This window comes from Suncus etruscus, chromosome 7 (genome assembly GCF_024139225.1).
Source record: "Suncus etruscus isolate mSunEtr1 chromosome 7, mSunEtr1.pri.cur, whole genome shotgun sequence".
NCBI classification, from domain to species: Eukaryota; Metazoa; Chordata; class Mammalia; order Eulipotyphla; family Soricidae; genus Suncus; species Suncus etruscus.
In genome coordinates, this window is record NC_064854.1 from 43642031 (window position 1) to 43666615 (window position 24585).

A 24585-nucleotide genomic window follows, 5' to 3' on the forward strand; every position below is an offset into this window, starting at 1 on the left:
GGAGGACTTCGAGTGGAAAGGCCCTGGGTAATGAGGAGTAGCATGGAGAGACCGGCCATGCATTCATGGCTTTGCAGATCTTAGAAAAGTTCTGGGGGCCGGGCGGTGGCGCTAGAGGTAAGGTGTCTGCCTTACCTGCGCTAGCCTTGGACGGACCGCGGTTCGATCCCCCGGCATCCCATATGGTTCCCCAAGCCAGGAAGGACTTCTGAGCACATAGCCAGGAGTAACCCCTGAGCGTCACCGGGTGTGGCCCAAAAACCAAAAAAAAAAAAAAAAAAAAAAAAGAAAAGAAAAGTTCTGAATTTGTCTCAAGGCCACAAGACTTTAAATAGGGATAACATGACTGATTTTTTTTTCCCCATTTTGGAATTATGGCTACATTTGAGGAGACCGACTGGAGACCAGGAATTGATTACAGTGTTTCAGGAGAGTTTGATGAGAGTGGGACTGAGGGGTGGTGATGATGAAGACAAAGGAAGGTGCATGACTTTTTTTTTTTGGGGGGGGGGCACACCCGACAGTGCTCAGGGGTTACTCCTGGCTGTCTGCTCAGAAATAGCTCCTGGCAGGCACGGGGGACCATATGGGACACCGGGATTCGAACCAACCACCTTTGGTCCTGGATTGGCTGCTTGCAAGGCAAACGCCACTGTGCTATCTCTCCGGGCCCAGGTGCATGACTTTTAAGCAAGAAAAACTGAAAGGAAAACCTTTTTGGTTGAGACAGTAGTAATAATGAAACCTGATTTTTTCTTTGTCTTTTGGGTCACACTCAGCAGCGCTCAGGGGTTACTCCTGGCTCTATGCTCACAAATTGCCCCTGGCAGGCACAGGGGACCATATGGGATGCCAGGATTTGAACCATCGTCCTTCTGCATGCAAGGCAAACACCTTACCTCCATGCTATCTCTCTGACCCACCTGATTTTTTCTTTTGTTTTTTTGGGCCACACCCGGTGGTGCTCAAGGGTTGCTCCTGGCTGTCTGCTCAGAAATAGCTCCTGGCAGGCACGGGGGTGGGGGGGTGGGGGGGGGAACCATATGGGACACCAGGATTCGAACCAACCACCTTTGGTCCTGGATCGGCTGCTTGCAAGGCAAACACTGCTGTGCTATCTCTCCGGGCCCCACCTGGTTTTTTTCTAACTAAATGTAGAACTTAGTCTACTAAACACCCAAAAGTATTTGTTCAATTTAGCTTTGATAGTTTTCATAGAGCTCCAAAAATGTGTTAAGCAAAAGTAGCATTATAAAAATTAAAGTACAATTGACTTCAAATAGCTATATAACAAACATTTCTTCAAATAAAAATTTGAAGGGGCTGGAGTGGTGGTGCAAGCAGTAAGGCATCTTAAAAATTTTTAGAGGCCAGAGTAACACACTGTGGATATAGCTTTTGCTCTACAGGTGGCCAACCTGGGTTCAATCCCCAGTATCCCATATGGTCCTCTGACCTACCAGGAGTAATTTCTGAGCACAGAGCCAGGATTAACCCCTGAGTGTCACCAGGTGTGGCCTAAAAACCAAAACCAAACTAATGTATTGGGCTGCAGTGATAGTACAGTAAATATGGCCCTTGCCCTTGTATGTGGCTAAACTGGGTTTCATCTATGATATGCCATATGCTCCCTCAGCACCACCAAGAGTGATCCCTGAGTGCTCATTCTTCAAAAGTAAGGCCTGTTGGAATGATACATAGATTAGCATTGCCCTGTGCAAGGAATGACATGCAAACTTGTGAAGCATTCCATATTCAAAAAAACAAAAAACAAAACTACTGAACACCACTAGTGTGGGCCACACCAAAATTCTAATGTAATTCAGGTATAGTCCCTGCTAACAGACATTTCAGTGCTTAAATAAGAATAAAACAAGGGGCCCAGAGAGATAGCACAGTGGTGTTTGCCTTGCAAACAGCTGATCCAGGACCTAAGGTGGTTGGTTCGAATTCCGGTGTCCCATATGGTCCCCCGTGCCTGCCAGGAGTTATTTCTGAGCAGACAGCCCCTGAGCACCGCCGGGTGTGACCCCCCCCCCAAAAAAAAAGAATAAAACAAGGCTTTAAGTGACAGAGCTTAAGGAAAATTAACAGAATAAAAATTAAGGCTTTTTAGTCAAATAACTTATCTATCATTCCTGTGGGTCAAAGCTCTAGTACAGTTGGTAGAGTGTTTGCCTTGCATGCAGTCAACTTAGGTTCAATCCCTTATGGTCCTCTGAATATTCCAGGAGTACTCCTGAGAGCAGAGCTGGATGTAACCTTAAAACAGGAGCACATGTGCACCTCCAAATATACCAAATAAAACAAAATGATAATTTCTTTGAAAAAAATATAATTTAGGAAGCCAGACAAATAGTATTAAGGTGTTTGCCTGCACACAGCTGACCCCCAACGGATCTATGGCACTGCCAGGAGATTCCTAAGCATGTGTGCTATGTTAAAAATATGTAGTTATAGGGGCTGGAGCAATGGTGCAAGTTGTAGGGCATCTTCCTTGCATGCACAAACCTAGGATGTACCACGGTTTGATCCCCCAGCATCGCATATGGTCCCCCAAGCCAGGAGGAATTTCTGAGCACATAGCCAGGAGTAACTCCTAAGCATCACCAGATGTGGCCCAAAAACAAACAAACAAAAAAAGAAAAAAAAAGTATGTATAGGGGCTGGAGTGATAGCACAGGAGTAAGGTATTTGTCTTTCACGAGGCCAACACAGGACAGACCCTAGTTTGATTCCTGGCATCCCATATAGTCCTCTGAGCCTGCCAGGAGTGATTTCTGAGTGCAGAGCCAGCAGTGACCCAAAAACAAAAACAAGATATTTATAATTTAGTAGCAATAGTTCTTTAGAACTGTTTTAGAAAAATATTTATTATTATTATTATTATTATTATTTTGGGTTGGTTACTCCTGGCTCTGTGCTCAGAAATCACTTCTGGCAGAGTTGGGAGACCAAATGGGACGCCGGGGATCAAACCCACGTTCGTCCCGAGTTGGCAGTGCACAAGGCAAACGCCCTACTACTGTGCTGTCACTACAGTCCCTAGAAGGATATTAAAGTTGTAACTGAATTAAAAAAAAAAAGACAATATAAATTTCATAGATCAATTTATTTAGAATTACAAATATTAAGAATAAAAGATTTATGCATTTCTTAATTAACGTAAAGTTTAGCTAAATATAAACTCTGCACTAAAGTGTTGCAGTAGCACATTACCAACAAAGAATATGGAAGCATTTTTAAGCTATACAAAAATTTCAAATGGAAAATAAGCTTGTTTGTTTTATTATACATTAACGTATAAAAAGTCTCATTTTATGAGACATCTGAAAGAATCAAAGCCACTTCTACAGCTCTATCTTAAACTCCAAATCTGAAAACAATTTATTATATTTTGACTTTATAATACCCTATTTTAAAACAAAATTCAAAATACATACTTTTACAAGATTAACATTTTTAGGCAGGATTTTTCCTTACAAAAAAAAATCAAAACAAATGAAAAAAACCCCACAATCAAATACAAACCTTTTCTGCATTTCATAGCACTCATTATATGTTTCCTTATAAAATGTTTTTACTTTATAAATTGTTGGATTTGAACCAATAATCTGGCTCAAATGTTGTGCAAATAAACAAAAAATATGAAAATAGTGTGTTATCAAGTACCATCACCCTGAATTGATGGGAAGACATGCCAAATTCATCTGCTGGAATTAAGCATTTGGCAGTAATGTTCTTTTTTCCTGCTCCTTCATTTTCTTTCAACAGACAAACAACAAAGGTTTCTTTATAAATTATGATAAATTAAAATATTATAAAATGATCTATAAAACCATGTCACACTGCAAGTATATATCACATATACTTGTTAAGTCCATATTTCCTATCTATATTCCAGAGGCTTCCTTACAACTAGGACTTCTTGTATCTTAGAATGTTATCTTTTGAAGACTGAGATTGTGAACAACTAAAGAATCTGGAATTGTGATTTTCTAGATATTTTCACATTGTTGCACATATGAACACAAAGGCCATGTTTCTTCATAGTCTCAATTTCAGTAGTTATCTGCAAGTGTTCGATTCATGCACAAAGAAAAAGTCAACAGTCTTCTGTGAAATCCTATTACATTTAGACATTTTCTGTTTTAAAATACTTGCTAATAAACATGTGACGTAAGCAATGCTAATACAGCTGAATAATAAAAGAAAATAAATATAATGCTGGTCAGCAATGCTGGTTTAAGAAGCAGTACAGTATGTTAAAATGCCTTATTTGAAGATTTATATTTCTCTTGTTTTCCAGAAGGTAGGTTATTTGGTGTTGGAAGCCTATATAAAGGAAAGGAACTTTTCAAAAACAATGTCCTCTGCAGTTGAGTAATGGAATCTTCGACTCAGTCTCTGTTGGTATTATTTGCTGCAAAGGCATGTAAGTTTCCCATCTGGCTCAGGCCGCTCTGAATGTGTGCAACATGGATTTCTACATTATTCTGAAAACAACTAAAGGAAGAATAAAAATAATTAACACTTAAATGTTTTAAAAGGAAGAACTGAATTTTGGTTAGGAAATTGCTAAGAAAAAGACCTCAGGCATGGACTAACTCTCCCCATTACATTATAGATAGCCGCATTTAGTATTAATAGACAATTTCTGTTCTATAGAAATAAAGGAGCCATAGAATAAGACTAAGAGGATGAATCTCTAGGCAAACTTCTAAGTTAAACTCCCATGTTAGATTAAAATCTGAATATTAAATGTCTTCTGAGTCCTTTATTTCAAAAAAGCCACATGAAATCCCTATTCTGAATAACTATAAAGCTCTCTTATAAGTTTTATAATTTTTTTTTTTTTTTTTTTTTGGTTTTTGGGCCACACCAGGTGGTGCTCAGGGGTCACTCCTGGCTGTCTGCTCAGAAATAGCTCCTGGCAAGCATGGGGGACCATATGGGACACCGGGATTCGAACCAACCACCTTAGGTCCTGAATCGGCTGCTTGTAAGACAAACACCGCTGTGCTATCTCTCCGGGCCCAAGTTTTATAATTTTTAAAGAATTACATTATATGCCTACATCATATAGTAACTCTTAAAACCTAAAATGGAAACTACGATAACTCAGTATAAAATTGATTAAGGTATATCTAATAAATTACCTGATATTAGAAGCATCTATTGTATTCTTGATATCATTTAATGAATCTGTAAGTGATTTGAATTCAAAGGAATTCAGGTCTCCTCCTTCTGCTAGACACTAAAGGAAAATATTACAAAATTTAAATGAATCATAGTTCAAATAAGACAAAAATACTTGCTATAGTCTGTGGATTATAATTTTCTTTTTTTTTTTTGATTATAATTTTCTAACACATAGTTATTTAGTTTATTTAGGTGTCAACTTAAGAAAAAGTTTTTTGTGAAATGTACCTTAATTTGTAATAAAATAGCTGTGAGCCTGGATATTAAGTCTGTAAGATTTTCATTTTCAACACAGGGCTGTCCTGTTGAGGAATTTGCATGCCGAACAATTTCCTGTGCTTCTTCCTCACATCTTCGTCTCATGTCTGTTGGCTGATCTGCAGGCTGAAGGCCCTGGTCTGGAGCAAGCTGAATAAGGATGATTGAAACATAAGATGTACTTTCAAAAACCATAATAATCTGTGTGCCTCAGATTTTGATTTTCACTAAACTAGCATTTATAAAGAAAAAAGTTTCATTCTTTTTTTTGTTTTTGTTTTTTGGGTCACATCCAGCAGCGCTCAGGGGTTACTCCTGGCTCTACACTCAGAAATCGTTCCTGGCAGGGTCGGGGGGTGTTGTATTAAATAATTAACGATGGGGCTGGATGGTGGATGATGCCATCCAGCCCACATGGCTCTGCAACCTCCATGCAGCCGGCGAGTTCCAGGCCCAGGTGAAAGGCGAAATCACTCACACGCAGGCTTCAGGAAGAATCATCTTTATTTATGCCCTAGCCACCACAGGTGTGTGGCCTATGTCAACCTTTTAAGCATTCAGCTATATTTTGCTAGCCCTGCATCTTATCTCCTGTTAGCCATCTTCCCTTTGGGCTCCATGCGGCCCAAAGATCCAAAAGCCAGGAAGCCAAGCCGGGCCAAGAGAGAAACGGCAAAAGGGCCGAATCCCCTGGCTCAGAGGTTTATCTATCCTTTTCCAGACCCCTCCCAGAAATGGGAGGTCTTGCAGGTAGTTACACCTATTATCCGGTTCCCAAAACTCCTCCCAGATATGGGTGGGTCTTGGGGTACACCACATTTCCCCCTTTTTTAAATATTTTCATGCGCCAAGGGAGAAACGGCAAAAGGGCCGAATCCCCTGGCTCAGAGGTTTATCTATCCTTTTCCAGACCCCTCCCAGAAATGGGAGGTCTTGCAGGTAGTTACACCTATTATCCGGTTCCCAAAACTCCTCCCAGATATGGGTGGGTCTTGGTACACCACAGGGGGGACCATGAGATTCCGGGATTCGAACCAATGTTCTTCTGCATGCAAGACAAATGCCCTACCTCCATGCTATCTCTCCGACCCAAGGTTTTCATTCTTATCCTAGAAGCCTTTTCTCATTTAACAGAATTTTTCTTTCCAATTTGTATTGTATTTATGTTCTTTTAACTTTAACCTAATTTCATATTTCTAGAGAAGAATACAGCAAAAGAATCTTGATAACCTTTTACCAAAGTCATTGTGGTTGACTTTGACTTAACATTCGATCTGTTTATGTATATAACTTTTCCCCCCTAACTTCTCAAGAATAAGTGGCAGGGACCAGAGCAGTAGGGCATTTGCCCTGCACATGGCTGACCCAGGATGGACCTTGGTTCGATTCCTGGGCATCCCATATGGTCCCTCAAGCCAGGAGCAATTTCTGAGCGCATAGCCAGGAGTATCCCAGAGCATCACTGGGTGTGGCCCCAAAACAAAACAAAACAAAACAAAAAAGTATAAGCAGCAAACAACTGTGCCTCTTTACTCCTAAATAATCCTATTTGTTTCCCAAATAAGAATATTTGGGCATATGAAGGGGTTTGTTTGCTTTTTTTTTTTTTGAACTCTACCTGGTGATTACCAGGGGTTATGCCTGGCTCTGGGTTCAGGAATCACTCCTGGTGGAAGTGGAACCATATAGGATGCTAGAAATCTGGGTCAAATGTATTAAGGCAAGTGCCCTACCTGCTGCTGCTGTACTATCTCTTGGCTTGAGTAATAAAAATAAAATTTTTTTGTAAAAAAATATTTTTTTAAATATAACTACACTATATTTGTCACAATTAGGACATTTAAACATATATATATATATATATATATAATATCATTTTCTAATGGCTCATATTCAAATATCACTAATTATTCCAGTAATGTCCTACACAAAAGCTAATTTCCCCCCGAATATATTTGGGTGTAACATTAGATTCCTTTATTCTGGAACAGTTCCTCTGTCATTCATGCAAATTTGACCTTTTTTTTTTTTCTGGGGGGGGGGGTCACACCAGCAGCGCTCAGGGGTTACTTCTGGCTCTATGCTCAGAAATCTCTCCTGGCAGGCTTGGGGGACCATATGGGATGCCGGGATTCAAACCACCGTCCTTCTACATGCAAGGCAAATGCCTTACCTCTATGCTATCTCTCTGGCCCCCAAATTTGACATTTGTTATATACTTCCTTTGGTTTTGGAACTATACTCAGAAGTACTCAAGGCTTACTCCTATCTCTGCACTCAAGGATCACTTTTGGCAGTGTTTAGGGGGACTATATAGGGTGCCAGAGATTGAATCCAGGTCAACCATGTGCAAAGCAAGGCCCTTACTCACTGTATTCTCTCTCCAGTCCCTCATGAACCTGACATTTTTAGAATACTTACCAATTTTTAGTATTTCTTTTTTTGTTTGTTTTTGTTTATGTTTTTGGGCACATCCGGTAGCGCTCAGGGGCTACTCCTGGCTCTATGTTCAGAAATCGCCCCCAGCAGGCTCAGGGGACCATATGGGACGCCAGGATTCGAACCACCATCCTTCTGTATGCAAGGCAAACACCTTACCGCTGTGCTATCTCTCTGGCCCCAATTTTTTTTTTTTTTTGGTTTTTGGGTCACACCCGGCAGTGCTCAGGGGTTATTCCTGGCTCCAGGCTCAGAAATTGCTCCTGGCTGGCACGGGGGACCATATGGGACGCCGGGATTCGAACCGATGACCTCCTGCATGAAAGGCAAACGCCTTACCTCCATGCTATCTCTCCGGCCCTGGCCCCAATTTTTAATATTAACATACAAATGGGTTTGTATATTTCTCCCTCTTCTACAGCTTGGGGAACTTAGGGGCTACTCCCAGCTCTATGCTCAGGAGTCACTTCAGGTGATGCTCAGGGAACTTGTAGTACCAGGGATCAAATCTGAATCTCCTGCATGTAAAACATGCTCAACCCACTGGTATATCTCTAGTTCACCCCCAAAATAAATACAAATTTTTTGTTTTGTTTTGTTTTTGGGTCACACCCGGCAGTGCTCAGAAATTGCTCCTGGCAGGCTTGGGGGACCATATGGGATGCCGAGCTTTGAACCAATGACCTTCTGCATGGAAGGCAAACGCCTTACCTCCATGCTATCTCTCAGGCCACATAATACAAAAATTTTGATGGAACTACATATAAAAAAGGAAAAGAATATAAATCATAAAATATGTGAATTATGAGTGCTTATAATTCATAATTCAAATACATTCAAGAAAATAACTGGCAATAACTGACACATCCAGCTGAGAGAAGAGAGACAAGAAGGGAGGGAGGGAGGGAGGGAGGGAGGGAGGGGGAGGGAGAGAGAGAGAAAGAGAGAGAGATGGTCACTGAGCACTGTCAGGGTAATTCCTGAATGCAATTAGGAGTAACCTCTGAACATTGCTGGATATGGCCCCAAGACAAAACAAAGACAAAAAATAGAACTGAGCAGAATTAATATACACTTTATATAAAGCATTCTTCAATGCTGATTCTGTAAGATATAAAACTATATATAAAATATGATTCTAAAAAACACTTTTTTTGGGGCTGGAGAGATAGCATGGAGGTAAGGCGTTTGCCTTTCATGCAAGAGGTCATCGGTTCGAATCCCAGCGTCCCATATGGTCCCCCGTGCCTGCCAGGAGCAAATTCTGAGCATGGAGCGAGGAGTAACCCCTGAGCACTGCCGGGTGTGACCCAAAAACCACACACACACACACAAAAAAAAACAACACTTTTTTTTTGAGTTTTTGGGCCACACCCGGGGGTGTTCAGGGGTTACTCCTGGCTATCTGCTCAGAAATAGCTCCTGGCAGGCACAGGGGACCATATGGGACACCGGGATTCGAACCAACCACCTTTGGTCCTGGATCTGCTGCTTGCAAGGCAAACAATGATGTGCTATCTCTCCGGGCCCTAAAAAACACTTTCAAGAGGCCGGGAGGTGGCACTAGAGGTAAGGTGCCTGCCTTGCCTGTGCTAGCCTTGGACAGACCGTGGTTCGATCCCCCGGCGTCCCATATGGTCCCCCAAGCCAGGAGCGACTTCTGAGCGCATAGCCAGGAGTAACCCCTGAGTGTTACCGGGTGTGGCCCCCAAACAAAACAAAACAAAACAAAACATTTTCAAGACACTGGCTAATTAGGGATTTTCCAAAAATGTAAAAACAGAAAGTGGAGGGAACACTCCAAGGGAAATTCACACCATTACTTACCTCATAACAGTACTGTTGAACTTTATGTAAGACTTTGTTAAGGTCTTTGTTCAGCTGTTCAAGTTCTAAAACAATTGTTGCATATCTTCGCTGAAATTCAATGCCAATGGGCATAGAATACGATTTCTGAGGAGAAAACAGATTTTGATAAGGGTTATTTAGCCTGTTATTTTCATTCCTTTTCTTCTCTCTTTTGAATTGTGGTTAAGATGATCCATGCCATAGAAATGCATGGCTATGGTGCTCACACACACTCTGATTATAGTGGTCATTCATCAAGGGTTGCACTCCTGGCTACAGTGCTTGTACATTTCCTCTTAGTTGTGAAGCTAGCCCAGGGCCACCCCTGCTAGTTACAGCATTCATACATCTGGCTTTGTTCTGGTGGTCTCAGAAAGCTGCCAGGATTGTGCCTGGCACAGGTGTCAACACCAATGATCAAAATCATGGTCTCACATTCGCAGAGCAGATACCTCAATCATGAAGTCATCTTCCTGGCCTCAGAGTTTAAAGTACCTTTTCTTGCCAACCTTTTGTTGATGTTGCAATGATCAAGAATCATGTACACACTTGGATATGGTGCACTTATTTCTTTCTTTTTTTTTTTTGGTTTTTGGGCCACACCCGGTGACGCTCAGGGGTTACTCCTGGCTATGCACTCAGAAGTCGCTCCTGGCTTGGGTGACCATATGGGAAACCGGGGGATTGAACCACGGTCCATCCAAGGCTAGCGCAGGCAAGGCAGGCACCTTACCTCTAGCGCCACCGCCCGGCCCCCGCACTTATTTCTTACTTAATAGCTTTCACAGTCTTAGTAATGTATTAATAAGTTAATGATGAGGATAAAAATGAAAACAGTTCACATATACTGATGAGCTGAACAAGGTGCCAGGCACTACTACAAGTGCTTAACGGGATCTTATTAAATCCTTACAACAATCTCAAGGCAAAGGTATTATATTTATTTTTATTTTAGATTTGGGGAATGGAGACCCCTAGAACAGAGCTAGTAGTCAGAAAGTGGGATTTGAAGCCAGATTGCATAGGCCAGAAATCCTCCGCACAGTGGTCCTGATGCAGGGAAAGAGGAAAGAAGAGAATGTCACAGATAAATTAGGGAAGGGAAACTTTGAATTAAGAGTGGAATCATATCCAGGATAATCTACATTTAAATTTATCATTAATACTTTCCATATTTTTCCCTTCCTAATGAAGCCTTACTTTTTGTGGAGTAAGCACAAATCCAAAATATTAACACTTCATCTTATTTTTTTAAGTCTCCCAAGCAGTGCTCAGGGGATCTAGAGGCTACCCCTGGCAATTCTCAGACAGGTGGATAATCAAGCCGACTGTTCAATGTAAGGACCCAAGGATGTGGTGCTGCTTGGCCCTGCAAAGCTGGCTGGGGCTTAATCAAACTATTCCAGTGATGTCAGGTGGCATTCGGCTTAGAGTGACCATGTGATGCCCACAAGTAAAGTGCAGTTGTCAGTATTTAAGTTTGTACTTTAACTCCTATGTTAGCTTCCCAGCTCATAAAATCAGTGTGTGTGTGTGTATGTGTGTGTAAATCAGTTGTGTGTGTGTGTGTGTGTGTGTGTGTGTGTTTCATCCAGCAGTATTCAGTGGCTACTCCTAGCTCTGTGTATAGGGGTGATCCCTGATGGTGCTTTGGGGGAACCATATACAGTGTCAGGTATGAAAATGAAGTTAGTAGCATACAAGGCAAGTGCCTTACTTCCTATACTATCTCTGGCTTCAAAATCAGTATTTTTGTAAATATGTGATGATACATAGGACATAATAATTTAACTTACTTCTCTTTTGGATTAAACTGAGGATCACTAAGGACAACATTAAGTCTGTTTTTGAGGATAAATCTATTTTGGCAGAATCAGAACTGGTTGATTAAAACCAGAATTATTGAAAAACTCTATATTATTTTACCCAGAACTGGGTAAGAAGCTTTTATGTTCAACACTGTTATGAGTAAAAAAAAAAAAAACATTTAAGAGGGCCGGAGTAATAGTATGGTCGGTAGGGTGCTTGCCTTGCATAAGCTGACCATGGTTTGGTCCCCAGCACCAGATATGGTCTGAATTCATCAAAATTGATCCCTGACTGCAGCAGAACCAGGAGTAAGTCCTGGGCACCACTGTATGTGGCCCAAAACCAAATGTATATGTATCAAAATGGTAAAGTTAGGGGATGACTAGCATGTAATGGTTAAGTACTACTGAGCCCTTAAAAAGCAAAAATACATGGGGTCTGAGAGATAGCATGGAGGTAAGGCATTTGCCTTTCATGCAGAAGGACGGTGGTTCGAATCCCAGCATCCCATATGTCCCCTGTGCCTGCCAGGGGCGATTTCTGAGCACAGAGCCAGGAGTAACCCCTGAGCACTGCTGGGTGTGACCCAAAAACCAAAACCAAGAAACAAACAAAACAACAAAAAAAATCACACACAAACAACACCTGGGATCAGAATTATAGTTTAGCACATAGGGTATTTGCTTTGCAAGTGACTGACCTGGATTTGATCCCCAATACCCTGACCCCGCCATGAGTAATTCCTAGTCGCTCAAGTGCCACTGGGTATGACCCCCCAAAACATTAAAAAAAAAAAAACAACTTCAAAACCAAAAAACCACTGAAGGGACAGAATAGCTCAAAGGGTTAAGATGCATATTTTGTAAGTGAGAGGCCTGGATTTGATCCCTGGCACTATATAGTTCCCTGAATATCACATAGAGCAAACCCCAAGCAATGAACCAGGAATAGTCTGTGAACACTGCTGAATGTGGTCCAAAAATTAAATAAAAATAAATTAAAAAAAAAATCTACTAAAAGTGAAACAACACCATCTCCTTCAAAATTACCATATGGTTCTATCTCCAACTTCTTAAAATATGTTGAAGGTCTCTTTCTTGAGGCTGATCTCAACGTCTTTAGCACATTATTCTGAAATTCTCAATGGCGGTAAATGTTTTTCCTTTCCTTTTTTGGTGCTGAGGATGGAACATGGAGATTCATCCACGAAGAGCAAACATTCTACCACTGAGCTATCTACATCCCTGACCTCCCCTTTTGGTCTCAGATATTCAAGCAGAGTGGGGCTGGGGGTGAGGTAGAATGCTGACAACATCTGACAGCGCTAGAGTTAACTCTTGGCTCTGTGCTAAGGGAGGTCCCTCTTGGAGATGTGTTGGGGATCATATGCAGTGTTGGGTTTCATACTAGAGTTGGTCTCGTGCAAGGCAAGCACCTTAAATTCCTATACTATGTCTCCAGCCCAAGCTATACTATTTTAATATAGAAAAATTACAAGAATAGCCAAATCAGGGCCCGGAGAGATGGCACAGCGGTGTTTGCCTTGCAAGCAGCCGATCCAGGACCTAAGGTGGTTGGTTTGAATCCCGGTGTCCCATATGGTCCCCCGTGCCTGCCAGGAGCTATTTCTTTTTTTTTTTGTTTTGTTTTTTGGGCCACACCCGGTAACGCTCAGGGGTTACTCCTGGCTATGTGCTCAGAAGTTGCTCCTGGCTTGGGGGACCATATGGGACACCGGGGGATCGAACCGCGGTCCGTCCAAGGCTAGCGCAGGCAAGGCAGGCACCTTACCTTTAGCGCCACCGCCCGGCCCCTTCCAGGAGCTATTTCTGAGCAGACAGCCAAGAGTAACCCCTGAGCACCACCGGGTGTGGCCCAAAAACCAAAAAAAAAAAAAAAAAAAAAAAAAAAAAGAATAGCCAAATCAATTTTGAAAAAAGTCTAAACAATGTGGAATGGGAATAGGAGACAAATATCAGAGGAACAAAACAGCAGGCAGTCCTCAATATAAATTAAAGTACCATGTATATCCCATTATACACACCAGATACACATGTGTATATAAACATTATGGCAATTTACTATACAATAAAGATGTCTTTTCGTTTTGGGCACACTTGGCAATGTTTAAGGCTTACTCTTGGCTCTGAATTCAGGGATCATTCCTGGCAGGGTTTGGAGATCATATGGGGTACAGGGAATCAAATCTGGGTCCATTGCATGCAAGACAAGTGCCCCTGCTATAGTATTCTCTCTTCAGACCTTCCCCTTCCCCCATTTTTTGCTACACCTGTAGTGTCTGATGGCTACTGCGCTAGGGAAACTGAGTAGTACTCAGTTTTGAACTTGAGGCTCCCACATGCAAAGCATATACTTTCTCAAGCCATCTAAGCCACCTTGTCTTAAGTTGTCTTTTAAATTTCCCCTCTCTCTCTCTCCTCGCCCCCTCCTCTCATACCACACACACACATATAGTGAGAAAAGATGAACTACTAGTATATTGGAACCATTAGTTATTTGGGGAAAAATTTAAATTGATTTCCTTAAAGTAAATTTAAGATCCAGAGAGATACCTCATCTGGTTGGAGCATGCTTTGCATGTAGAAGGCCTGGGTTTGAACCTCAGCATTGAGTGATCTCCAAGCACAGCCAGGAGTGCTGGCATAGCACTGAGCTTGGAGTAACTCCCGAGTACTGCTGTATGTACAAAAACAATCAAAAACAACTGTAACAACAACAAAAAATAATTTTAGAATGCACTGATGATCTAAATATAAAAAGCTATTACAGAAATATTATAACATGAGAGAATATATTTATAAGCAAGAGGTAATTTTTTGTTTGTTTGTCTTGGGTCTCATACTAAAAGGACTCAGGTATTCCTAACTCTGAGCTCAGGATTGAACTTGGGCCTCCTGCATGCAAAGTATGTACTTGGTCTTTGAGTTACCTCTCTGACTCCCTGTTGCTCCTGGCTCTGCTTCTCAGGGGTTATTCCTGCTGGTGCTTTACTGACCATATGTGGTGCCAGGAACCAAACCAGGGTTGGTCACATATATGGCAATTTCCTTAACCTCTATTATTCTCCTGACTCCAAACCTTGTTTTTTTTTCCCTGGCTTTGCTTTTAGATCACACTCAGTGATGCTCAGAAATTATGCCTGCCTCTGTATTCAGAAATCACTCCTATGTAGGAGACCATATGGTATGCCAGGAATTGAACCCAGGTTGGCAATGTGCAAAGCAAGCCTCCAACCATTGCTGATTTAAAGTAGCTTTTTTATTTTTTTGTTTTTTGGGTTACATCCGGCAGCGCTCAGGGTTCTTCCTAGCTCTGTACTCAGAAATCACTCCTGGCAGGCATGGGGGACCATATGAGATGCCGGGATTTGAACTGCTATCCGTCCTAAATCGGCTTTGTGCAAGGTGAATGCCTTACCGCTGTGCTATCTCTCTGGCCCCTAAAATAGCTTTTATATCAAGGTTTCCTTCCATAAAATATCTTAAAATATTTTAATATGAGTCCCACCACTTAAAAATTATATAAGCAAAGAGAAATGAGAAACAAATCCTTACCAATTTTTCTGCTTCTGTATTCATTTCTCTTAATTTCTTAATATGCTCCTTTTTAATCATTAAAATCTTTGATAATCTGGTCTACAAAGAAGAGATATTACAGACAGGCATTTTATTATCAGAAATCAAATAAGCAACTTTTCAAAAGACAGTTTAGCAGGTATTACTTTCAATCTAATTATAGCATATGCATATTTTATAATCTATTATTTAAAACCCATTTCATTAGGATATACCAAAAAGACTAAGGAAAGACCCAAACTGACAAGTTTCTGCTAGTCTCAATAAAAGACAATTGGTGCTCAAACAAAAATAACTACAATGTGGGCCAGAGAGGTGGCGATAGAGGTAAGGCATCTGCCTTGCAAGCGCTAGCCTAGGACAGACTTCAGTTTTGATCCCCCGGCGTCCCATATGGTTCCCTCCAAGCCAGGAGCGATTTCTAAGAGCATAGCCAGGAGTAACCACTAAGCATCAAACAGGTGTGGCCCAATAATAATAAAAAAATAACTACAATGAATACACAAATTAAAATCCAAGTTCAGATTGGTATTTAAAAAATAAAAATCAATCTTTATTAAACTTGTGCTTACAGACTGAGTGCATGCTTTTTATGAGGTCTGAGTTGATTCCTAAGCCCTGCTGGAGCAAATTCTCTCCCTTGCCAAGCAGAGCAAGTTGCTCCTGAACACCTCCAGCTGTGGTCCCAAAATTAAAAACAAAAAGTACTACTTCTTAAATTAGAAAATAAACATTTATCCTGTTAACAGTCTCATTAAATGATCAAATAATAATAAATATGCAGAAATTTTCTTTCTTTTTTATTGTTGGTGCCAGGGCCACACCTGGCAGTGCTCAGTGCTTACTTCTGGCTCTACAATCAGGGTTTGAATTTGGGTCAGGTGGGCTGCATGATAGGCAAATGCTCTACCTTGCTGTACTATTACTTTGCATAAGTTTTTTATTTTTATAATTTATCTATTACTTTGCAGAAGTTTTTTATTTTTCTAATTTTTTTTTTTTTGTGGTTTTTGGGCCACACCCGGCAGTGCTCAGGGGTTATTCCTGGCTCCAGGCTCAGAAATTGCTCCTGGCAGGCACGGGGGACCATATGGGGTGCTGGGATTCGAACTGATGACCTCCTGCATGAAAGGCAAATGCCTTACCTCCATGCTATCTCTCCAGCCCCATATTTTTATAATTTATATAAATATATTTGATATTTGAACTGTTATCTGTTTCAGTTAACAAAGGAGCATAATGATTGAGAATAGCACAGTTTTGAGATCCTAGTGAATGAATAAGACACTGATAATGAGCTACAGTAGCAATATTATTAGAAAAAGTGATGGGTAAATACGGGCTTTTTTACAGAACACAAAATCACCTTTAGCTTTAGTATTTTGTTTGTTGTAGGGCCACACCTGAGTGTGCTCAGATAATACTTTGGCTCTGCACTCAGGGATCACTCCTGGTGGGCTTAGGAGACCAAATGGGATGCCAGGGATTGAACCCAGGTCAGCCGCATGCTGACCATATGGGACGCCGAGGGATCGAACTGCAGTCCATCCATCGCTAACTCGCACAAGGCAGACACCTTAAGCCCTGCGCCACCGCTCCGGCTCCAAACATGTTAAAAATCAATTTACTGGGCCCGGAGAGATAGCACAGCGGTGCTTGCCTTGTAAGCAGCCCATCCAGAACTTAAAGTGGTTGGTTCGAATCCCGGTGTCCCATATGGTCCCCTGTGCCTGCCAGGAGCTATTTCTGAGCATAGAGCCAGGAGTAACCCCTGAGCATTGCCGGGTGTGATGCAAAAACCAAAAATAAATTAAGTTTGTTGAGCTTGTCTGTGTTTTGAGCCACACTTGACATGGCTCAGGCTTTGTGCTTAGGGAATATTCATGGAGGTGCTCCTGAGACCACATGGGGTGTTGAGGATTAAACTCAGGATTGGCCATGTACAAGGCAAATGCCTTAACTTCTGTACTACCTTTCCAGCCTTAGTGTTGAGTTTTTATGTATATTTATTTTGAAGTTGAAAGCAGTGTAAGATGGGATAAAGGTAATATAGTCTTTTTAGTTTTTATTTTTTAGTTTCTATTTTTGTATGGTCTAGTTTCAATCGAAAATGATTTATGTAAGATAGTCTTTTTGAATCACCAAAATAATTCCTTACTCGCAAAATGAAAGTTTTTTTTGTTTGTTTGTTTTTTTGGGTCATATCCTGCAATGTTCAGGGCTTATTTCTTTTTCTTTGTTTCTTTGTTTTGGGTTTTGTTTTTTGGGTCATACCTGGTGGTGCTCAGGGGTTACTCCTGGCAAGCATGGGGAACCATTTGGGATGCTAGGATTCCAAGCACCATCTGTCCTGGATTGCCCGCGTGCAAGGCAAACGCCCTACCACTGTGCAGTCTCTCCAGCCCCTTCAGGGCTTATTCCTGGCTCTGTATTCACGGATCACTGCAGGTTGAGTTTCGGCGCCTATATAGGTTGCCAGGGAATGAACCTGAGTTGGTTGTATGCAAGGCAAGCACCCTACCTGCTGTACTATAGTTCTACCCCCACCAAATAATTTCAGAGATGTGGTTAAGTGATAAATCACAGCCTTGTGTATGTAAAGCCCTACGTTTGGCCTATGCAGTTCCTAACATGTATAAGCTCTGAACAGCAACAACTCAAACTAAAATACAACTCATTATTAATGATAAAATGTTTCCCCATAGGTAATATTTGTTCCTAAAATATTTGAAACAGAAATACATAAAAAACATATTTACCAACTTTGAAGCTTAATATAAAGAAAAAATGTTTCTTTTTGGGCCCGGAGAGATAGCACAGCGGCGTTTGCCTTGCAAGCAGCCGATCCAGGACCAAAGGTGGTTGGTTCGAATCCCGGTGTCCCATATGGTCCCCCATGCCTGCCAGGAGCTATTTCTGAGCAGACAGCCAGGAGTAACCCCTGAGCATCGCCGGGTGTGGCCCAAAAACCAAAAAAAAAAAAAAAAAAAAAAAAAAAAGTTTCTTTTTATTTTGTTTTTTGTTTTTTTTTTGTTTTTGTTTTGTTTTTGGACCAGGAATCAAACACCCTACCACTGTGCTATCAAACCAGTCCTCTAGTCCATTAACTTTTATTTTTATCTCAAATAATGAAAGTAATGTTTTCATCACTAGGCATTTAATAGATTCTGAAATTAAAAGCAAGCAATAGGGCCGGAGAGATAGCATGGAGATAAGGCGTTTGCCTTTCATGCAGGAGGTCATCGGTTCGAATCCCGGCGTCCCATATGGTCCCCCGTGCCTGCCAGGAGCAATTTCTGAGCATGGAGCCAAGAATAACCCCTGAGCACTGCCGGGTGTGACCCCAAAAACCACAAAAAAAAAAAAAAAAAAAAAAAAAAAAGCAAGCAATAAAATCAAACTAGTATTTGGTAGTAGTGCTTGGCTTCCTCTACTGGTGATTTTTCTCTTGTAGTGTTTGTTTTTGGGGTCACACCCAGCAGCGCTCAGGGGACCATATGGGATGCCGAGATTCAAACCACCATCTATCTACATGCAAGGCAAATGCCCTACCGTTGTGCTATCTCTCCGGTCCCATCTTGTAGTCTTTTATATTCTCTTGTCTCTCCTCTTTTATAAATATATTTTGTCCAAATGACCTATTAGCTTTGACTTTTACTTCCACTATTTAAAAGAATAAATATTATTAAGAAGTACCTAAGAAAAACTGTATTAATAATTTTAACATTAATATAATATCTCATGTATCTTTGTTTTGGGGCCACACCCGGCAACACTCAGGGATTACTTCTGGCTCTATGCTCAGAAATCGCTCCTGGCAGGCTCAGGGGGACCATATGGGATGCCAAGATTTGGACCACTGCCCTTCTGCATGCAAGGCAAATGCCCTACCTCCATGCTATCTCTCCAGTCCCGACTGTCATAGCTTTTACAAGCTTTGCTGGTAATAAGTATTCTTTTTTTTTTTTGGGGGGGGGGGGGGAGTTCAGGGGTTACTCCTGGCTCTGTATTCAAATATTGCTCCTGGCAGGCTCAAGGGACCTATGGGATATTGGAGATCGAAGCAGGGTCCGTCCTGGGTTTGCTGTGTGCAAGGCGAACCCCCTCTTGCTGAGATAGCTCCAGCCTACTGGTAATGTGTATTCTTTTTTTTTTTTTTTTTTGGTTTTTGGGTCTCATCCGACAGTGCTCAGGGGTTACTCCTGGCTCCATGCTCAGAAATCGCTCCTTGCAAGCACGGGGACCATATGGGACGCCGGGATTCGAACCGATGACCTTCTGCATGAAAGGCAAATGCCTTACCTCCATGCTATCTCTCCGGCCCCGGAAATGTGTATTCTTTTTTTTTTTTTTTTTTTTTAAATGTGTATTCTTAAGACCAAAAAAATGATAAAATGAATATAGTTAGGTGGATATTTGGTCTAGAAAATATGTCAACGTAGAAACATAAGACATTTGAGGTTTTAAGCAGTCAAAGTATTCAAAGCAAGTCTTACCACTTGGATAAGGAATTCTACTGGAAAACCACCTAGAGTTTCAGTGTCAGAGCCAGATACTTTACTTCTCCACGGTGACTGTCCTAATAAAGGGTCATTATCCTATGGAGATAAAAGGGAATTATTTAACCACTGACTGAGAAGGAAATGTCTTATTCTTAGACAAAGAGAAAGTTCTACTATAATTTACATTAAAACTCAACTGGAAAAGATACATCCAAAGTTGATATACCGTGCATACACTCGAGTATAAGCCGACCCCCCCCCCCCAAATTTTACCCTAAAAACTGGGAAAACTTAGTGACTCGAGTATAAGCCGAGGTGGAAAATGCAGCAGCCACTGGTAAATTTCAAAAATAAAATATATACTCAAAGCAATTACAATAATTGAGGGATCAGTAGGTTAAGTGTTTTTTCAGTATTTATTGCTAAAGAGAAACTGTAAACTAGCAGCAATAATTTTAACACTTTAAATAAAGTGCAGAAAACCTTAGCTTAATAGGTAATCAAGCTAAATCACAAGGGTTAAATTCCTTCCAAACTGGATTCCTCCTCCTCCTCTGGATGTCCAAACTGAGCTTCAGCTGTATGATGTGAGGGTATCAGCACAGACATTGTCATCATCATCGAGTTTGCAGATATCATCATCACTACTGTCGGTCTTACACAAGTGCAGAATGTTGTGGATTAAATAGTTCGGTGGCACCCAGTTCAGTTTAGCTGGCTACCTCTTCAGCTCAGCTGCAACTTGTCAACTGAGGCGAAGCAACGCCCCCTCCAGCAGACGGCAAAAGACGACTGGAACTGGAACCAATGTTCCCGCATTTGATTCATGCTCATTTATCATTCGAAATCAAATGACCCAAGTAGAAGCCGAGTTCGGGCTTATACTCAAGTATATAGGTAATCATTATTTAAATATTAACTCAAAGTAATGTACTTATCTCCTAAAGCTGTTACAAAAGATGTGGATCAATAATAACAAGTACATGAGATTAAAATATATTACTTACTGTGATTGGTGACTGGAGAGGAGGAGTATAATGTAACCGTGGTGGAGTCATAAAATATCTAGAAGGCCGTTGTTTTTGTCCAAAGGCAGTAATTGGCATTGTTTCATGGGGCTCATTACTCTTACAGAAAAGAAAGTAATTCACAAAACTTGAATTTTTTCATTCATTTTATCACTTTAAATGTTATAGCTTTAAATACACATTAAATCAGATGCTATGGCTAAGCACAGACTGTATTATTTTACATATATCAAAGGATTAGAACCTCAGTCAGAGTATTGAAAAATACTACTTTGTAGGACTAGAGATAATAATAGAGAGCAGTTAGGCTGTGTGCCTGCCTAGCACTGACCTGGGTTCTCACAACCTCCTAAGTAGTGCTGCTGTACTTGAGAGGCTCTCAAGAACCTAGGTGACCCTGATGGTCCCTGGCACCACAGGGTGTTTGTAGCACTGGATCTTGGGCCATCACATTAAATTACTGCTTGGCTGTCTTAAGTATTGCTGGGAGAGACTCAGTACTCCTAACAGCACAGTACTATTTAGGAGGATCCCACTAAAAGAGCATGCTCTGCTATCAAAGCATAAACTCACAAAATGGAATTAAGAAAAAGACTAGAGGAGCAGAGATTAAAATGTTCCATGGCCACCTTTGGTTGTCTGTATAGTAAAGACAACCTAAACATTATCTGCTATGATTATATCTTACCTGGCCAGGGAGAAATATTTGGAGTTCTCATAAAGAAAACTACTAAAAAAGCAGAAAAGAAATCTTCCCCCTTTTTCCTTGTGTATGTTTGGGGTTATACCTAGTTGTGTGTGTTTGGGTTATACCTAGCCATGCTCAGGCCTTATCCCCCTGGCTCTGCACTAAGGGATTATTCCTAGTGGTGCTCAGGACCATATGTGATACTAGGAATTGAACCTGCATTGGCTGCAGGCAAGGCAAGCCCCCTACCCATTTTAGTATCTCTTTGGCCTCAAATCTTGCCTTTTTTTTGGAAAGAGGATATTAGGGCTCATAATATAGCTTACTGATGAAGGGAGGGATGGAGTGTGTGTGTGTCTGTTTGTGTATAAGATACAGGGTTGGGTCACCTTGCACATGGCTGACCTGAATCAGACCCAGGTTTGATTCCCGGTATCCCATCCCCTGAGTCTTCCAGGCCTAATTTCTGAGTGCAGAGCCAGGAGGAACCTCTGAACAAAGGCAGGTGTGGCCCAAAAACCAAAAGGAAAAAAAAAAAGATTCAGGGTTATATCATCAGTGCCACATATATAAAAGAAAAGAAAAACAATGGTGAAGGTGGGAGAGGGAAAGTTTAAAGACTTCCTGCCTCCCTCCCTCCCTCCCTCCCTCCCTCCCTCCTTCCTGCCTCCCTCCCTTCCTCCCTCCCTCCCCTCCCTCCCTCCCTCCCTCCCTCCCTCCTTCCTTCCTTCCTTCCTTCCTTCCTTCCTTCCTTCCTTCCTTCCTTCCTTCCTTCCTTCCTTCCTTCCTTCCTTCCCTCCCTCCCTCCCTCCCTCCCTCCCTCCCTCCCTCCCTTCCTTCCTTCCGTTTTGTTTTATTGGGTCCCACCCAGCAGTGCTCAGGGGTTACTCTTGGCTCTACACTCAGAAATCTCTCCTGGCAGGCTCAGGGGACCATATGGGATGCTGGGATTTGAACCCCCGTCTTTCTGTATGCAAGGCAAATGCCCTACCCCCATGCTATCTCTCTGGCCCCTATGTTGTAATTTTTTTTTTTTTTTGGTTTTTCGGGCCACACCTGTTTGATGCTCAGGGATTACTGACTAAGCGCTCAGAAATTGCCCCTGGTTTGGGGGGACCATATGGGACACCGGGGGATCAAACCGCGGTCGCGATCTTTCCTTGGCTAGCGCTTGCAAGGCAGACACCTTACCCTTAGCACCACCTCGCCGGCCCCCTTACGTTGTAATTTTTATAATCATGCTTGGTTAAGCTATTTCATGGAAACTGTCTTTCAAATAAAATGTTTTAATTATGTAAGAAATAGTCTAATAGTTTTTCAATATGTTATATCTTTTTTATTTTTTTATTTTTATTTTTTTTTTTTTTTTTTTTTTTGGTTTTTGGGCCACACCCGTTTGACGCTCAGGGGTTACTCCTGGCTATGCGCTCAGAAATCGCCCCTGGCTTGGGGGGACCATATGGGACGCCGGGGGATCGAACCGCGGTCCTTCCTTGGCTAGCGCTTGCAAGGCAGACACCTTACCTCCAGCGCCACCTACCCGGCCCCATCTTTTTTATTTTTGATTTTTTTTAAGTATGGGCTGGAGAGACAGCTCAACAAGCCAACATGCCTTTCATATGAGAAGCTCAATTCAGTCCCCAATTCATCTTGGTCTCCTGAGTTTCAGAGCCCAGAGTGATGCAAAAAATATATATATAACAATGATCTACTTAGAATTGCTTGCCTCTAAGCTTAATGAAAAAAAGTTGTTTTTGGTTTTGGGTCACACCCGGTAGCGTTCAGGGGTTACTCCTGGCTCTACGCTCAGAAATCGCTCCTGGCAGACTCGGGGGACCAGATGGGATGCTGGGATTCAAACTGTCGTCCTTCTGAATGCAAGGCAAATTCCTTGCCTCCATGCGATCTCTCCGGCCCCAAGCTTAATGAAAATTAAGTTACCTTTATAGTATCCCTTTTTAAAATTTTTTGCTATAAAATAGATTTTAAAAAATATAATCAGGGGCCTGGAGAGATAGCACAGCGGTGTTTGCCTTGCAAGCAGCCGATCCAGGACCTAAGGTGGTTGGTTCGAATCCCGGTGTCCCATATGGTCCCCCGTGCCTGCCAGGAGCTATTTCTGAGCAGACAGCCAGGAGTAACCCCTGAGCACCACCCGGTGTGGCCCAAAAACAAACAAACAAAAATATATATAATCAAAAGGATTATAACCTTATAATTAGGGCCCGGAGAGATAGCACAGCGGTGTTTGCCTTGCAAGCAGCCGATCCAGGACCAAAGGTGGTTGGTTCGAATCCTGGTGTCCCATATGGTACCCCGTGCCTGCCAGGAGCTATTTCTGAGCAGCCAGCCAGGAGTAATCCCTGAGCACCGCCGGGTGTGGCCCAAAAACCAAAAACCAAAAAAAAAACAAAAACCAAAAAAAACAAAAACCAAAAAAACCCTTATAATTAAGTATAAAATGTATTTTAATCTCAGGTAAAATACAAACACCTGGTCTAGAGAAAGAGTACAGTTGGAAGGGTACTTGCCTTGTTTTTAGCCTCCCAGTTCAATTCCTAACACCCCAATTATGGCACATCTAGGCATGTGAGAATTCAGCATTGGTTTTCAGTACCACATGGGTCTCTAAATATTGCTGGATGCAGCCTTAGACCCCGCAGCGTTGTGGAGTGGCCCCGATATTTTCCCAGTACTGCAGGACCGGACCTACGGAGGATCAATCCACAGGCCCCTTTATTGACCTAACGGGCTAGTTAGCCAAGAGATGGTGGGCCCACCTCCATAATAAAACTTAAAATAAGAAATTGCTACAATTCATTGCCAGTTTCCTTATCAAATTTTTTAGAGGTGAGTAAGGAACTTTGGCTTACCAAGTGTACCTGCTTTAAGTTTTTCCATTTAAGAAAGAGATCTTTATGAATAACATAAAAAATTTCAAAAGATCAGCATTCTAGCCTCAGTTAAGCATGAAACCAGGGGCCAGAGAGGTGGCGCTAGAGGTAAGGTGTCTGCCTTGCAAGCACTAGCCCAGGATGGACCACTGCTTGATTCCCCCCAATACCCCCGAGTCCCATATGGTCCCCTCAAGCCAGGGGCGACTTCTGAGCGAATAGTCAGGAGTAACCCGAGTGTCAAACGGGTGTGGGGCCCCCCCCCCCCAAAAAAAAGGGCATGAAACTAGCTTTAGAATCTTTAATGAATTACTCAAAGCA

The 24585-nt window shown here is 41.8% G+C and overlaps 1 protein-coding gene across 1 annotated transcript in view; it reads right to left on the minus strand.

Annotated features, from left to right (window-relative positions):
• Nucleotides 1–3765: 3765 nt before the first annotated feature.
• LIN9 (lin-9 DREAM MuvB core complex component) overlaps nt 3766–24585 on the minus strand; it is a 75559-nt gene continuing 54739 nt past the window's right edge. Inside the window, exons 7-13 of the mRNA XM_049776505.1 lie at nt 20662–20781; nt 19649–19750; nt 15132–15212; nt 9727–9852; nt 5431–5610; nt 5160–5257; nt 3766–4506 (exon numbers count right to left, since the gene is read on the minus strand). Coding sequence (XP_049632462.1) covers nt 4401–4506; nt 5160–5257; nt 5431–5610; nt 9727–9852; nt 15132–15212; nt 19649–19750; nt 20662–20781 — 813 coding nt within the window. The 3' untranslated portion in view covers nt 3766–4400. The remainder of the gene's footprint in view (nt 4507–5159; nt 5258–5430; nt 5611–9726; nt 9853–15131; nt 15213–19648; nt 19751–20661; nt 20782–24585) is intronic.